This window comes from Nerophis lumbriciformis, linkage group LG08 (genome assembly GCF_033978685.3).
Source record: "Nerophis lumbriciformis linkage group LG08, RoL_Nlum_v2.1, whole genome shotgun sequence".
Taxonomy (NCBI): domain Eukaryota; kingdom Metazoa; phylum Chordata; class Actinopteri; order Syngnathiformes; family Syngnathidae; genus Nerophis; species Nerophis lumbriciformis.
In genome coordinates this window covers 33,261,049-33,278,217 of record NC_084555.2, presented here as the reverse complement: position 1 = coordinate 33,278,217, position 17,169 = coordinate 33,261,049, and the positions used below count along the sequence as shown (strand labels likewise).

At 41.1% G+C, this 17,169-nt stretch overlaps 1 protein-coding gene across 1 annotated transcript; it reads right to left on the bottom strand.

Annotated features, from left to right (window-relative positions):
* Positions 1-611: 611 nt before the first annotated feature.
* LOC133611297 (bcl-2-modifying factor-like) lies at positions 612-12,614 on the bottom strand. Its single transcript, XM_061967995.2, has 5 exons — positions 12,473-12,614; positions 10,944-11,124; positions 10,173-10,366; positions 2,673-2,788; positions 612-2,570 (listed from the first exon to the last, which is right to left on the bottom strand). The coding sequence occupies exons 2-5, from the start codon at positions 11,113-11,115 to the stop codon at positions 2,483-2,485; spliced, it is 570 nt and encodes a 189-aa protein (XP_061823979.1). The 5' UTR covers positions 11,116-11,124; positions 12,473-12,614; the 3' UTR covers positions 612-2,482.
* Positions 12,615-17,169: the final 4,555 nt, after the last annotated feature.

Here is a 17,169-nt window from a genome sequence, read left to right as displayed (position 1 = left end):
CGGTAGGTCCAGGACAAAGTCCTGGTGGGGGGTCAGGCTTCGCCCCCCGACGCAAAATGATTATTAGCATTCAAACAGGTTAAAATGTTGCTAAAACCATCACTTTTCTATCAGTCACAGTGACTTTTCAAAACAAAAATATTACAGCAAAAATCATATGGGTTGATTGACATGTTTATTCTGTAAGCTAACTTCAATAGTTTGAAATTATTTTGACAGTTAATGCCAGTTATCCTGTCAACCTTTCACAAGACTTCAATTTGTTAATTGAAAGTATAAACAGTATAAACACTTTTTACAGTAAACAAATGGTAAAACAGTACTAAACAATTCCATTAAAAAAAAAAAAATGGTGTCATTATCAACTTTCTGTCCAAGCTTGTATAATCTACTGCCTTGTTCAATTGTAAAAAATATTCTGTGCCTAAAATTCACATTTCTATCACAATTATCATACTGTAAACATGGTAAGCTAACTTCATTAAAATTAATAGTCCTGTCAATAGCATGGAATTACAGTTCAAATGTAGTTTTTTTGTAAGCCTTTCAAAATAATTCAAAATATGAAGAATTAATGAAAATTAATTTAAGCCATCAGACACTTGAAAAGTGGCACATCACATCTCTAATGTAATCATTTTAACTTTTCAACAGAAATATCACTGCAAAAATATTAAGGACATACTTCTGTATTTTGGTAGTTATGCTGTCAACATTTAACAAGATTTCTTCAACTTGGACTTGAAAGCATAAATAGTATAAACACTTTTAACAGTATAACAGTACTAAACAATTCCAATAGATAACATTGGTGTCATTACCTTTTTGTGGCTAAAATCCGAAAAACGTTGAAAGTTTTCCACTTGTATCGCTAGCAACGGCATTAGACTTGTGTTTTTTTGTCCCAACGTGGTCTTTTACATCGCTAATTCCTCCGTGTCCGATCGAAAAATCTTGTCTGCACAAGGTGCAATTCGCGTAGTTTTCACCCTTTTGGAACGGATAATTATTCCTGGATAGGCTTTTGAATATTCTTCACGGAATGACTGCAGTTTTCTTTTCGGTTTAAGACTCGTATGCGATTTTTCTCCGGCTGATTCCATGATCGTTCGCTCGTTTGGAAACAATGACAACAGGTGCCTCGTGCTTGGCAGCGGTGCTATAAATAGCCTCGCGGAATGGCTCGATAGGAAGTTACGGGAAGCAGGTCGAATGTCATTGTTGTTACGCGATTTCGTGAATAAAACTTTTTAAAAAAAATATTTTTTTTAATTAATGAAAAACCGTATTTTTTATCACTGCAACCGTAACCCGGAATAGGTTGATGAAAACCGTACTAATTACGGGAAAACCGGAGTAGTTGGCAGGTATGCTTACACCCTTCCGTCCCCCCAAAAAACTACAAAATAAAAACATTCCATGTTTGGTATTTTTGTTCATGGCTGACATTGATTGAGTTATGTGGGCAAAAAAGTAAAATAAAATAAAAATAATCCTAAATGTTTTATGCCCTTTGAAAATTAAAGGACTGTATATGTCCCGTTTTTACTGTATATTTTGTTCTGTTTGCCCCTGCTTTGGGTCATTGTGGAATATGTGGTGTATCGTACATCTATTTTACCTGTGAAATAATTGGAAATGGAAATTTCAACTCTTAGGGTAATACAACAAAAAGATGATGGCCAAAAATATATCAAAAAAATGACTGAAATAACAAAAAAGCCAGCCTTTGTCCCCTGAGAGTTAATGGTTATATGACCCTGAAAGGGACAAGCGGTAGAAAACGTATGGATGGATGGTATAATAGTAAACTCTTCAAAGCAGGACCTTGCTCTGTGCATGGGGACACATTAGGATCCTTTACATCATAGCTGTGTCTCAATATTTTCATTTACATAGTGTATTCAAACCATAACAGACTTTTTTGTATTAATAACCTTGCAGTTTGGACACTTCTTTACTCAGGTTTGTTTGAGTAGTGAGCATCGATCAGTTCTGCTAACTCCACCCCGTGATACTTCCTTGAATGTCGACATGTAATATGTAGTTTGACTAAATATTTGTCTTGGTGTGCACTGTGCAGGCATTTCATGTCCAGAAACAGTTAATGTTGCAAGATGATGCTCAAAGTGAATATGGTGTTACAGCAAATAGATGAGGGGACGAGGGGGAAAACTTATTAGGGTGAATGTAACATCGAGGTGAGGTGCAAAATGCTTTGTTCTGAGAAATTGCCTCTTTGGAAATGAGTAATTCAACTTGAGCGGTTAGCTGGAAATCTTCACAAAAGAAAAAAAAAATATCTCAATACTCTTTGCGGCAGGAAACATTAGAATAAGGCATTCCCAGGGTCTGTGGAGGTCATTAAAAAGAATACATTGTGAAGTGCAAAAAATTGAACAAGACCATTGTACTGTACAAAACTACTACACCACACTTATAGCAAAATATGAACATTGTCCTGTAGAGGAATCTCAAGGTATCATGGCATCTTCTTGAAAAGAAATAAACCTTGTATAAAAGTTGGTGGTCTCCGTCCCGCGGTGACCTTTCTCATCCCGACTCTTCCACTACTCCCCGCAAACAGACCCGTGTTAGATTTGACAGTGCCATCGGGAGTCCAGTTCCTCGTGGAGATGATTAAAACCGACACGAGGGGAAGACCGCCTCACCTCCGTCTCGCTTCTCCTCGTCCAGCAAAGAAGCCCCCGTCAAAGATCAGGCCCAGCAGAGCTGTGGCCAGGCGCCACCACAGCAGCCCCCTTTGATTCCTTTGGTTTCGATGATACTGCAATGACAAACAGACCAACGTTGGCTCGGCACCAAGTGAAACACAATCAAAAAGCACTGGGTTATAAATAAACCCGGGCTGTAAACATAAATTTGTGTTTGCTGAGCGTCCATGAGCTCAGTGAAAAGGTTACTGAGACCAAACCACATGCTGATATTTCCACAGCCGTCTTTTCTATCACCACGTCGAGAAAATTATTTCTTTGCGTGTGCTAATCCTACCACTTGACAGTGGTGAATATGATGAGGCTTTTATAATATTTCTGGTACAGGAGGAGACTCTCAGCCAATTGGACTGTGTGCGATTACAGGGATAATACTATCTCAGCCGTTGAGGAGCTGGGATAAGATAATTGCATCGAATGGGATTAGGGAGTTCTTGATGAGAGGCAGGGAGCTTCTGGTATGGACGTGATTGCACGAGAGACTTACAGTAGCAGAATGCCAGCTCATCTTTGGATATAAGGCAGACTCCACCAAGCCTGATAGTACCACAGCTATTTCAGTCTATGAGCAATTGTAAACAAGATTGGATTTGCTCTACTTCTCTTTATTATTGCCTTCAAATAAAGCGTAACTTCAAACAACACTCATGAGGTTGGTTACACAATTTGAAAATGTAATTGAGAAATGTATGCCCGATGTAAAATAATATAATGCAATATATACCGATGCCCAAAAATGTAAACTCCAAACTGAAAGTAAACAGCTTTCCTTGAGGTTCTATTGTACAACTTTAGAAGGTTTACAAATGCAGTGTTTCCTATACAATCATTGATTTGTTGCAGCAGAGACAAGGCTTTTTCTGTCTGTTTTTTTTTGTTAAATACAATCTTTTAATGTATTTGTTCACATTACCAAAACAAATAGATTCCTTATATGAACGGAATGGGTCCCTGAATATCATGACCTCAAACCCGCATTAGTTTGTTTATGGAAGTAAAAATGGCTCCAATTCTTGTAGGGCTCACTCCTGCAGCATTTGTGGTAATTTCAACTATTTTGTGATGCCAGGATCAATATTTTCTTAACCAAATTATTTGGCACAGGAGCCTAAGAAGGAAGAGGAGTTTGGCTTTTGCAGTGTGTGGAGCATTGTCTTTGACATGTGTTCCGAGGAGCGTGTGGGTCAGGGGTGGTGGGACATTGACGTGATATTAAAAATTTATTATTTTTGTTTTCTGCTTATTTGTACACAATTTCTTATCCCGATCATGTACTTTGGCGAAAAATTCTGACGTTTGTAGCTTTTTAAAGACGTATGGGTCGGGTTAGCGCGACCCAAATCGTTCAGACTGCAGTGGCATCGGATACATATTGGATTTATATCCACATACGAAAGAGGCCTAGATCACATTGAAAAAATCTGAATTGTAGTGTTCAAATTGATTATCAAAAAAACAGACACAGGGCAAAAATATCGGAATTGACCTGCAGTGTGAACATAGCTTTGATAACACTTTGCCACCTCTTAGAAATCCGTAAACAGGGGGGTCACCAAACTGGTTGCCTTTTTGAAAAATGGCAACCAGGGGAAAATACAGTGAAAAGGAATAATATAACATAAAAAAGCTCACATATTGATACTAATAACTATTAATAAAACAATTATTTGTCTTTAAATTAGTGTTGTCAAACGTTGAAATGTTTTAATCAGATCAATCATCATTTTGTATTTCAATTAATCACAGATAATTATTACTTGCTTGTATAATTTCAATTAGAATAAAAAAAAGATCCCTATATTTTGTTTGTGCTAGTCATTTTCTTTGCTAGCGGCTGCCTCAAAAATGTGGTTTGCTCTTACATAGGTATTAGATTAGGTATTTAAAATAAAACTCATTGCTGCAAAACTTGCAAATGACTTGGTTTCATCTGAAGTCCTGTAGGTGTGTATTTTGTAGCAAAATTTGTCACCGAGTACAACAGTCAGTCTATTCACTCATCTTTGCACTGGCGTATGAATTGACCTGATCACTGACCATATAACAACCCACTTTAAGTAAAGGAGCATGTACGATCAAAATAAGTTGCGTGATCAATCTGTGTTTATACGTGATTAATTCCATACTTTTTTAACGCGTTAACTTTGACAGCCCAATTTTAAAAGATATGTACAACGTTTTAAGTTCCTTTTTGTCAGCTTTGTGTGTGATGTCTTCATTGAACATTGCGTAATCATTTTGGACTGCAGCCAAACTACAAGCACACTATACAACTCTGAAGAGCACTTCTGCTAGCACAACCTCGAAATAAGAGCTAGGACGCTTATTTTACAGGCTACTATGTTGGTGTTCTGCAGTTGCCATAGCAATGACAGTCAAGATTGTAGAATTTTCTTATTTAATCAATTATTCATAAGTAACTGATCTAATTGCTACATAGAGTGACGACAACAGTTTTCTACAAAAGTGTTATCCCTTGGCTACTGTTTATAACAGTAACATTATTGACGCATGTATTTTGGATGCAGTCCAAACTCTGTTAAGTGTTGTTGAGTTTAAACCAAAGAACGTCAATACTTTCATAATTGTGTGGCGAAGTGTTGCGTAAGCTTGGCTAACTTCCAATCAGGCTCTTTATGTCTTTACTTCCAACTAAGTTATTTAGTGGTAAGAAAATAAAAGTCAGCGTTTGTTATGAGTTCTACGTCGTGTGATCTGTTTACCTTAAATGGGGGTACATTAGGGAATATTAGATAAGAGAAAGTCTGCTTCATGTAAACAACAGTCTTATGGATATGCAGAGAGGAGTGGAAGAGCTCCCCCCTGACACATCTGTGGGATTGTTTCAAGCGAACGTGTCTGTGCTTGGCAAACCTTTGCGACTGCGTAAAGCAAAGGTCTACAGTTACTCGGCTGAAGAAACAAGAAAAGGAAATAATTAGCAGTGACGCACAGACACTAAAGAAATCAACGGAAACTGTAAGGACATTGGAGCTCAACAGAGAAGTTGCTTGTATCCCATTCAAAACATATTGTGTATGACTCAGCATAAATAAGTTTGCTAACTATTAATCACTTAGTGTGTCAAACAGCGCCCAAAGTCCGAAAGAGGCTACAACGTGAAAGCACTTTCCGCAGAACAACAGAATGCGTACTGTTGGAATGTCAGACCAGACAAATTCATCTTTAGAAAGATAAACATGACATTGCCTTGACAGTGACCTTTTGCACTTTACTCCATCGAGCAGAGAGAGTGACACTGAGACAGAGCGAAGCGAGGCTTGTCGCAACTTAGAAATAACTCATGCCACCAACTGTCAAAATGAGGCTCTATATTTAGCAGGCGACAGCTCGGTAGAGTCTAGCCAGATGCTCTGTGTCGTCACTCCAACGCCCCGCTGATGCGCTTTATCAGTGTCCCGTGTGGGCTGTCGCTCAAGCCAGCTGCTGTTCGCAAACTTACCCTTATCTCTGCAGCAAAGCAGGTCCGTCTCTGAGGAGGGGGGGGGAAATTCAGCAGGGAGGCCGAAAAGAGTCAAAGAAAAACAACCATGGATGTGGCGGACAACAAAAAAGTGAATATCCAACTCATTGTATTTATTTATTTCCTACTGCAAAGTGCTATAAGAGGAATAAAGGGATAAACTTAAGTGCGTTGCTGGTGAACACGCATGCACACAATATTAAAACCAGCTTTCAACACCTCCTATCGAAAGGACTAGGAGTCATATCTGAAAAAAAAACAACCACGGATGAAACCTAACTCCGCTCCTTGCCCCGTGCAGGCTGGAGCCGTCTTCCTGCCATTGTGACTGTCATTATCGCCACGTCTCAAATGGCGGGTCAGCTAATGTTGGCAATCCTCTGGGGACTGGAGTGTCCCCTCTAGCCCTCTCTGACAGAAGAGCAATTTATCTGTCAGCATCCTCCGGCGCTCCTTCGCTACCTAATCCCTACTTTTGCCGAGGGGGCCGCAGGCTCCCACGGAAGACCCTCACAGCCTCGGCGCTCCCAGATCCATCAAACAGATGGCAGTCCAAGCACTTGGAAGGCTCAGGGACAAGTGTCTGCACTGAATAACTGCAATCACCCACTGACAGCAGCAGACAAGAATGAAAACGGATGAACACTAACACTATTATTGAGCAAGAGCGGGTTTTTTTCCTTTGTGATCGTGAGCAATAATGGCAAAGAGTAAAAAAACACTTATCGTGGTCATGTGTGAGCATGCTGATGCCCAACTGTATCACACAGTTGGGAAACCATAGGCTGCAAACGTCCAAAACCACACACTCACACACAGAAAAACTGTACTTCTGCAGTACTCTGCTTCAATTAATCCTCATTCTCCTCAACATGAGGCACACGTTCTATTCACCACTGCACAGCCTTGTCATTCCCCTTGTCAAGATGTGACCTCACCTGGGCTCCAGCCCCACTGCTGCTCACTCAACCTGAGAGGGAAGCACAAGCCACATCCTCTGCTTTGGCTGTAGTCGTGTGCCCGCGGGCCCATGCAGCCACACTGTACTGCAACACTCCTGACAAAATTTTTTGTTGAGTGTATTTTGCCAGAGTCAAGATGCATGAGTCACTTCTGAACAGCGGTATAATTAACTGCAGCTTGATAAGTGCATTTGAAAATCATTCTTTTTTACCTCCGTAGAAGAATTGCATGCGGAAGAGGAAGAGGCTTTAAAAGGGACCTGTGATGAATTTGATCTTTTTGTGACTAATAAATATTGCTACAATGTTGGATAATTGTCTTAAAAGATGCCAACGTGTCAAGTCATAAAGTCCATGCATTTTGGCGTGAGCTTGCACGCCGTTTTAGATGCCTCTGTTGGTCCTCTCCCTCTACTTCAGGCTATGAGAAAACACAAAAAAATGTAGAATATGGTATTAATTTCATCTAATCTTGGCATGCGCATAATAACACCTACGTGCGACATGCAGTGACTTAAGTGCTGCTAACAGCTGTTTTTATGCTCTCCCTCAATCGATTTGAGAGTGTACAGGTGTACCGAATGTTATGAAAATGTTTTTCGACCATGTCTGGAAAAAAACCAGCGGTGACAATTTCAAGGTCTATATCTAAATAGTGTACATTTTCAATGAATAAATTATGATACTTTTGGAGAGGGTGGGGCGTGGTTCCATTTGCAATCTGGGAACGCCTCCAGAAACTAACATCTTGCAGAGAGACTCAAAAACAGGTTATAAATAAGACTGCAAATTTTACGCAGAATTTACACTAAAGCATATCCAATACATATTATCTAGACCACAAGGAAGTGTTTTAAATGTAGACTAAATTTATAATAGGTCCCCTTTAAGGCAACAATGGAACCTGCACGTTCCAAGACAATCCTATCTGGGGTGCTGGTCGGCGTGGCGCAGTGGAAGAGTGGCCGTGCGAGACCCGAGGGTCCCTGGTTCAATCCCCACCTAGTACCAACCTCGTCATGTCCGTTGTGTCCTGAGCAAGACACTTCACCCTTGCTCCTGATGGGTGCTGGTTAGCGCCTTGCATGGCAGCTCCCTCCATCAGTGTGTGAATGTGTGTGTGAATGGGTAAATGTGGAAGTAGTGTCAAAGCGCTACCTTGAAGGTAGAAAAGCGCTATACAAGTACAACCCATTTATCATTTATTTATTATTTTGGACTGTTTGCTACTATAGGCTGGAAGTGCTCCTGTGAAGAGTGTGCATAATAGTCAGTACAGTCGGTTGACTGTCCGTCATATTTTGTGTATGCTGTTAGCATCTTTTATACTTGTTTGGTTGAGCAGCCTGTCACTACCAGATCAACTGCGTTGCCAGAGACGTTTTCAGAAATGTTGACTCATTCTGCGCTGCCTTTAGGGTTCATTGAGAGACATTTTTAATCAAATAAATAATAATGATCGATTCATCTGCATTAACCTGTTAAGTTTGACAACCCTAATTATTTTTTTAACCTTCTCAATTGTCACACAAAAGAGAAATATTGTAAAATAAAACAAAACCCTGTCTTTGCTACCAATAGATGTAAAAAACAGTTAGTGGTTTCAAAACACCACTAACTAGACTTCACCTTTTTCAGGCTAAAAAGGGGTCAGCTCCAAGATGTTGCATTTCACTAATATTTGGTCGTACTGGACACTATGACACGCAGGGTTTTGAATGCGAGTCTGCATACTTCACGTAACTCGCAGTGAACGCAAGCTGACAGTTCATAGTGACTATTTCGCCCACATTTTGGGTAAAACTATGAATTGTATATAACCTTTGGCCCAAAGCACCACTGTACTTCTTAATTTGAGGTTGATTTCTCATGCTCATGACCTCATTGACTGTTGTACATCGCCCCTCCTTCTCGCCCCACATATGTGTGTGTAAACGTCTTATTATGGTTTCTTGGCTGACCACTCCTCGCCCAGTAAAAGGGGCTGACTGGAGACTCCCTGGAACCACAGCTGTTCCCCTCGGGCTCACGCGTTCAGCTTCAGGTTTCATGTTTACACACTCCCGCCACTTCTGCTTTTTTGTGTGAGTGTGTGCGTGTATGTGTGCGTGTGTGTGTGAATACTATTAACCTCTTGAGCAACAGGAGAATTGAATTAAGCAAAAAAGGAGGCACGTGGAATACAGTATTACAAGCCGCACATAAAAAACATGAAAGTGATGTTGGGCAGCACAGTGACTTAGCGGACAGTGTCACCCTGACCACGGCATGGTGTGCTGAGGCCAAGCATCCTCCATGCAACATGCCTACATCACTGTCCACACAGAGAAAACAGGACAGGGGGTGAGAGAGAAGTAAACAGGAAGAGGAGGCCAGAGGAGGGCTTGGTGAGGTGGGGGAAGGGCTGTCCTGGTCTTTGGCTTGAGGGGATGGGAAGGGGGGGCACATACACAGAAACACACACACACTGCCTCTCCAAAGCAAATACAGAGCAAACACAATAAAGAAGAACAAACTTCTGACCCAACATAACTCTTTCCTGGACTTAAAGAGATGGCCTACCTTTCTTAAACAAACTTAGCTCCTAATGTGGCATCGTTCAGTTTATAGTAACACCCAATGAGCTAATCAATCAGATGGCATTTAATTTTTGTGTGGATAAGAATATGTGTCAATAATAAATCAGAGAGATAGAGTTAGTCTCAATTTACAATAGTGTATCTTTTATATTACCATTTGCCTGTTGCTGAATAATCAAAATAGTAGAAACATCCCCTTTATGATACAGAACAAGTATATTCAACACACAATAATAACCAGTGGACAGTGTAAATTAAGATTAAATATTTGTATCTCCATTATGGCCACTTTTAATGAGTCTGTTGAGGCTCCAAGGTATTCCCAGTGTTCTGCCAGCCCAGATTGTATTTACAACCCTAAGTATACAATTAAGAGATATAGCAAGAGTTATATGTCTGTGTGTTTGCTTACCAGTTGCAACTGTTCCCGATGGAACTGGTCTCCAATCAGTTGGAGTTTCTGACCGATGCAGACCTCCACGCTGCGTGGCACAGGTTGTCGCTGGCGTAGCTGCTCCATCCCGTCTTCGCTCTCTAGTAGCGGTACCACCTGATCCCTAACAAGCTCAAAGTTTGCCGGGAAGTGCAATCGAAATCCTGCGTTGCCTGTTGAGAGCAAAGGCTTGAATTTAGTTTTGACATGCAATAAATATCATATCATACAATGATCATGACTTGCCAAGAATTAAAGCAGGAGTCAATCTGCTTGGCTTCAAACTTAACTTTCACAGTTGCTGTGACTTCATTTGAGCCAATCACGATGAAGTCATTTTACAGTGTTAAAAGTCGCACTCACCTAAAGAGACTTAAGGTCAGTTTCTATTGTCGCTATGGAGCAACCCTGCAATGATTGCTTGTACAGCATATGGTGCCATTGAAACTTTGCTGTCACTGATAATCAGTTACAGGTAGTCACCCCTGTCATGTCCGCTCAGTTACAATGGCAGCCTGGCGCCTTTTGAATAGCAAAGCAGCTGGGTACACTCCACGCACACCATAAAAACTCGCCGTGATCACGACTATCAGGCGCCACGGGTCTCATCAGTGCACCGCGCTTACCCATTTCTCACAGCCCGTCTCACATTAAAGCTTCGTGCTTGGGTTTTATAACACTGCCTCGCACGCACAAGGAAATGTTCCTCTTTCCCTTGCAGTTCCTCGTCCGCGATGTGCGCAGACTCACCGTAGAAGAGTGGTCTTGGCTCCTCTGCGACTCCACAGGGCAGCATGCCGTAGTTTGATGCCAGGACGGGGCCAGGTGTTTGTGTAGCCCGCTCTTCACACTTTATCTCCTTGAATGTGGTATGCCAGCAGTGGGGGTCTGGCTCAAACACATCATCCTCCTCATCCTCCATGCGGGGACTCTACAGGATGAGCAGGTGAAAGTGAAAGGTGAAATGTGAGCGATGACAACATACAGGGGTAGACTTTTCATCTTTGTAATATGTAACCTACATTTATTAACATAGTAGACAATCTAGTTTCTTCTGGTTTTTAATGTCCATACTTCAATCAATAAAAAACACAGTGGACAAGCTGCGTAAACAAAAGAGCCTCCATTTGTGGACAGATAATAGCTTTACTAATTCCAGTGATGAAACCACATAGTGCCCTGTGGTTAGGGAGGTTGCTTAAGTTACATTAAACAGCCAATACAATTATTTTGTCAATGCTGACCCTCAAACAAAAACATTGCACAATTTATAAGACACGCACACTTTGAAGAAAATAAATAATCTTACATCCGTACTGCCAAATGGCAAGAGGCGCACTTCTCCAGTGACAAATGATGAACTGTGCTTATCCCTGAGTCACCAAGGGAGTCAAAGAGTTATCAAAATATGGGTGAAATACAAGTTCCTTCACCAGCTAATCCCCGAGTCAACAAAGAGTTGTAATACAGGGTTAGGCTACTACCACACAACCAAATTAGGACTCTCAGAAAAAGAGTAATAACAGTCTTGGTGGAAAATGTTCAATCTCTGCTTGCCAACTCCCTGACATGAAGTTTTCATTTTTCTTCACCCCACACAAGCAGATTGGTGTGCCCTGAAAATGGCCTATACATATATATGAATACATGCACATACATACATACATGTATTTTGTCTGCTTTCACAATCAACACTCAACACTGTGAGTAAAACCACGCCATCCTTTGTTTAGACAAACATGTATCAGACTCAGATGAGCCACACAAAACACTTGCAGATAACCTGAATTGCTCTTTGCACAGCAGTGAGCAGTGTTAGTGTCATGGCTCCCCCTGCTGTAACTCACAATACAGCCATTGGAAGGAGTGGGGGTTGTGCACTTTGTTTATATTCTCATCACTCCCAACATATTTATGATCACCTAGCAAATGAACAACAATCCACAGAATAGTTTAAAATATATATTTTGAAAATAAGAAAAAAAACTGTGACACAATTTATGTAATAAGCTTCTGTTGTTGCAAATATACAGACAATACAGTTTGCAATACCTTTCTTTATATGGCATATTAAACATTGTTGCTGTTTATACATTCGTGTTGTTTAAAAACGCCGGTAAAATATGTGAACGCCGTCTTAGTTTCGGTTTCTTCGCGTCACGAACAGTAAATAAAATAGATGACAAATGTAAGACTTCAAGTGTTTTGCTGTTATTTGGCTAAAAGCCGACTCGCCGGTATGCACACAACGGCGCTAAAACGGTGGAAAAGGAACTTACCCGACACACAGGCTTCGTTGTTAACGCGGACTTAGACTGGGAGAAAAAAAAAAAAAAGAGAAGACCGACGTTAATATCCTGCCAGGTCAGCCAAGTTTAGCCCGTATCTCCGTCAAGACAACTTCCATTCTGGGGGGAAAACTGCAACAAGCCGATTTCATTTCGCCGACGTCAGCTGCAAACCTAAACTCCACCAGCAGGGCGTGGCTTCACCAGCTGTTAAACACGCCTCTTTAAAGACACTCATATTTAGCCGGCTTTAAAGCCGTGCTCTTCAATGGGGAATGTTTACTCCCCTTTAAGAGTCCCTCTCTGCAACCAATCGTCGTATTTGTTGTTGTCCCGCCCCCTCCAGCGCGTATTCAGACACGTGGACGGGAAATTCCCACTCTCACGCGATCTCGGTAGCTACTACTATCCTCATGTGGTTCCAAACACACACCGCTACTACACAACTCCTGCACGACCCACACACAACCAGCAGGCACAGTGGTGATTAACATTAAGTCGTGCCATGTAACAACATGCACCTACCATAGCAGCAGTAGTAAACACAAACATGTGTGACACAATGGGACGTTTGTGTGAGGCTAATATCATTTTATCATATGTTAATCCTAACACTCGGCTACGTATTTATGTAAGATAAGTGTTGGTTTATGAATAGGCCTTGCATTTAATGTGAAATTCATTTGTGAAGATTATTATTTATAGCCTAATAATAATCATCTATTGAACATTTCAATTCTGCACAATTAGGTGCATGATCTTAATAGTATTGATTATGTACAAAGAAGGCTGTAGTATTTTAAAATGTATTGTATTCTGTTTGAATTGTCCTTTCTTTTTTTGGTTTAATTTGTTTATTGTGGTTTATATTACACTGCCTGTAAATGTCGCTGTGTAAGTGACTTCATGCAAAGGATCAGTAAAGTATCAAACACTCTATCTCTCTATCTATCTGTGTCTAACTCTCTATCTATCTGAAATAGTGTTGTAACGATACCATTATTTTGGTACCGGTACTAAAATTATTTTGATACTTTTCGGTACTTCTCTAAATAAAGGGGACCACAAAAAATTGCATTATTGGCTTTAGTTTAACAAAAAACCTTAGGGTACCCATCCATCCGTCCATTTTCTACCGCTTGTCCTTTTCGGGGTCGCGGGGGGGTACTGGAACCTATCTCAGCTGCATTCGGGCAGAAGGCGGGGTACAACCTGGACAAGTCGCCACCTCATCGCAGGGCTTAGGGTACATTAAACATATGTTTCGTATTGCAGTTAAGTCCTTAAATAAAATAGTGAACATACTAGACAACTTGTCTTTTAGTAATAAGTAAACAAACAAAGGCTCCTAATCAGGGGCGCCGAAAAGGGGGGGTAAAGGAGCCGGATTCTAGGGGCCCATGATGGAGGGGGGCCCAGAGAGGCCCCTAATGACGATGAAATTATAATACAGAAAAAATAATGACACTGTGTTTGGGGCCCTGTAAAGATTCTTTTCATGGGGCCCAAAATCCCTAGCGGCGCCCCTGCTCCTAATTAGTCTGCTGACGTATGCAGTAAATATTGTATCATTTATCATTCTATTATTTTGTCAACATTATTAAGGACAAGTGGTAGAAAATGAATTATTAATCTACTTGTTCATTTACTGTTAATATCTGCTTATTTTGTCTTTTAACATGTTCTGTCTACACTTATGTTAAAATGTAATAATCACTTAATCTTCTGTTGTTTGATACTTTACATTAGTTTTGGATGATACCAAGTCAATCCGATACCAAGTCGTTACAGGATCATGTAGTGGCCATATTCAAAGTCATCATGTGTCCAGGGACATATTTCCTGAGTTTATAAACATAATATACATTTAAAAAAAAACGAAAGAAGATGTGATGCCAAAAAATATCGACGTAATCATAGTAGTATCGAATAGATACGTGACTGTACTTGATATCATTATGGTGGATGTCAAGTGTAGATCCACCAATGACGTTCGTTTACATTTTGACGCCGGTGAGCTACGGTGTGTAGTGAAGCATGTTTAGCTATTCCTTGTCCTGCAGGGATGATATTTGTAAGAAACTTACTTTGTTTGTCGCCATGGAGACCAGGATTAGTGATTTAGAAGTCGCTAAAACGCTGCAGACGGCGGATGGACGTTAGGCGCTAGCGAGCTAGCCATGTCTTAAAGCATCTCTTCCTGAGGGTGTTTCAGTGTTATAACTTCACCTTTATCGTCAGTTTTTAAGTTAAAATGCGTCCGTTCTCCCTTTTCTGTCTACACACTGTGTCTGCTTGTAAGTACTCTGTGATTGTGTGCCGCCGAACATGCTCGTCTGCTCGTGAACCACCAATGACACAACGTGACGATGACGCGGGCGCGGGGGGGCTGTGGGACCGGTACGTTTCAGAGACGTTTAAAAAATTATTCATTAGTATCGCGGTACTATACTAATACAGGTATATCGTACAACTCTAATCTGAAATGACAAGTAAAAAAACATGCTCCGGTTTGATCAATCAATCAATCAATGTTTATTTATGTAGCCCTAAATCACAAGTGTCTCAAAGGGCTGCACAAGCCACAACAACATCCTCGGTACAGAGCCCACATAGGTATAGTAATGGAGCAAAATATGTATTGTACAGTCATGTGCAGTATTTAGATCTGCAACCCGATCATATTATTTGTACCATTTTGACCTTACAGCATCATCCTCTTCTGTACCACTTGTCCTCATGAGGGGCACAAGTAAGTTGGAGTTTGCAGACCTTTGAGGCATTTGTGATTAAGGGCTATTTAAATAAACTATGACTGATTAATTAATTGATGGAGTTTATCACAGCTGATTTGGGGCAAGAGGTGGGGTACACTCTGAGGCGTTGTCTACACTAAGCCGGATAACCCCTTAAACAAATAATTATTTAGCCTAAGCCCCGTTTCAGCCACACTAAACTATCGTTTAAGGTTCACCTCCTCGGACAATTTTTTACACGGGCAAGTGTGCCCTGTATTTCTTGAATTCTCCGGCTCTTAGCTTCGTATGGACTCATTGATCGTTTACAAACTGAGTTCGTAGAGGAAGTGACGCCAGAAAGACCGCAAACCCACACAGGAAGTGACATCAGAAAGAACGCGCCACAGCCAGCTTCATAATAAAGCGGTTTCGTAGCTCGGAGCTAACCACTGGATATATGAAGACGAGTCATCCAGACTAGCCCGTGTTTCTCTTTCCGTCTGTACAGACGTTTGCGGAAATCACACATGAATACCTTAAGAGAAAGCGATTACAGCTATTTGGGATACAACACTTATCAGACGGCAAGAGAACTTTCCAATGTCCAGGTCAGCTGTGATTCTACTTACCAAAAAACTTTGTCCATTTGTCGAAGGAGAGTCAACGAGAATGCGAGCTCCCGTGGATGTGATGAAAAAAGGTAGCGTGTGCTTTGTATTACCTTGCTGTCGAGGGAAGACTACGGAAACCAGCGAATGTTTTTGGACTGGCAAAGCAGACTGTATCAGTTATTGTCCGCCATGTATGTCGCGGACTCAACATCTCGGTCCAGAGTATATAAAGTCACCAAAAAGGAATGGACAATGAAGGTGAAGGCAAAAGAGTGAGGAGTGTCCTGACCAGATATCTAGATCCCTGTTTTGATTGAAGTAAAATGTTCTTTATCACATTGTTTATGTGTCTAATAAAGATTTTATTAATTTATGATGTCTCAGGTGTGATTCACTGCAATAGGGTCCCACAGCACACTGGATTGCAGTTAATTGAAATACCACAACACTGGATATTTTTCAGATAAGTTACATTTTAAGAACTTGCACACAAAGCAACACACATTCTATGACGTGTGCATTTTGCGTGCATGCGTATTACGTCGCGTTGCGCCGACGGACGGAGGGGGTCTTAAACGGTGACATTGTTGTGTGTGGACACGGATAAAGTTAGGTGGGATTTACCCTGGATAACCTTATTCGGCTTAGTGTAAACGGGGCCTGAACTAGTCACCCTCACATTCACATTTACGGACAACTATAGTCTCCAATTAACCAAGCATGCATGTTTTTGGACTGAGGCAACAACATTTTCATACTGAGATGTTTTAAACACTCAGTTCTCTCTCTGTGAGGCTGACAAGCTAACCCCAAATCCACCGTGCGAAAGAGGATGTTTGACATTGCACTGGATCCTGTGGTAATGTGTACCTAATGTTGTGTCCAGTTAATTGGACAGCTATACAGCCACTCTTGTAGGCTGCTTAAAGTCTTGTTGTGAGCTAGAAGGTGTTGATCACCATCCCTGCCCACAGGACAATCCCTGATCAATAAACCCAACACCAGCTGGTCCTTACCCTCCAAATTCTCCCACAGCCCCTTCTCCCTTACTCCATGCCTATCCATCCATAAGAGCTGTATGAGAACTCATGGATCCCTGCTTTCTCTACGTTGTCAGTGTTGGGACATACCCTGAGATTTTGTACTTTGAGCCACCCGTTGTCCATTCAGAGAGGAATGGATGCAAGTTGGAAAAGAGGATTGGATTTCTCATTCACAGAGATATTGGAAATCCGATCACTTCTTGCATGAGTGCCCACTGTAAACAAGAAAAGATGTGCAAGCGTTCGTTGCAGCTTTCCTTTGTGCTGGAGCAAAACAAACGAGGTGCAGCTGACGG

Coding starts and splice junctions, on each gene's coding strand:
- LOC133611297 (XM_061967995.2), bottom strand. CDS start 11,115: ATGGAGGATGAGGAGGATGATGTGTTTGAGCCAGACCCCCACTGCTGG. Junction 10,367..10,943: donor GCCAAGACCACTCTTCTACG/GTGAGTCTGCGC, acceptor TGCTCTCAACAG/GCAACGCAGGATTTCGATTG. Junction 2,571..2,672: donor CGAGGAGAAGCGAGACGGAG/GTGAGGCGGTCT, acceptor TGCGGGGAGTAG/TGGAAGAGTCGGGATGAGAA.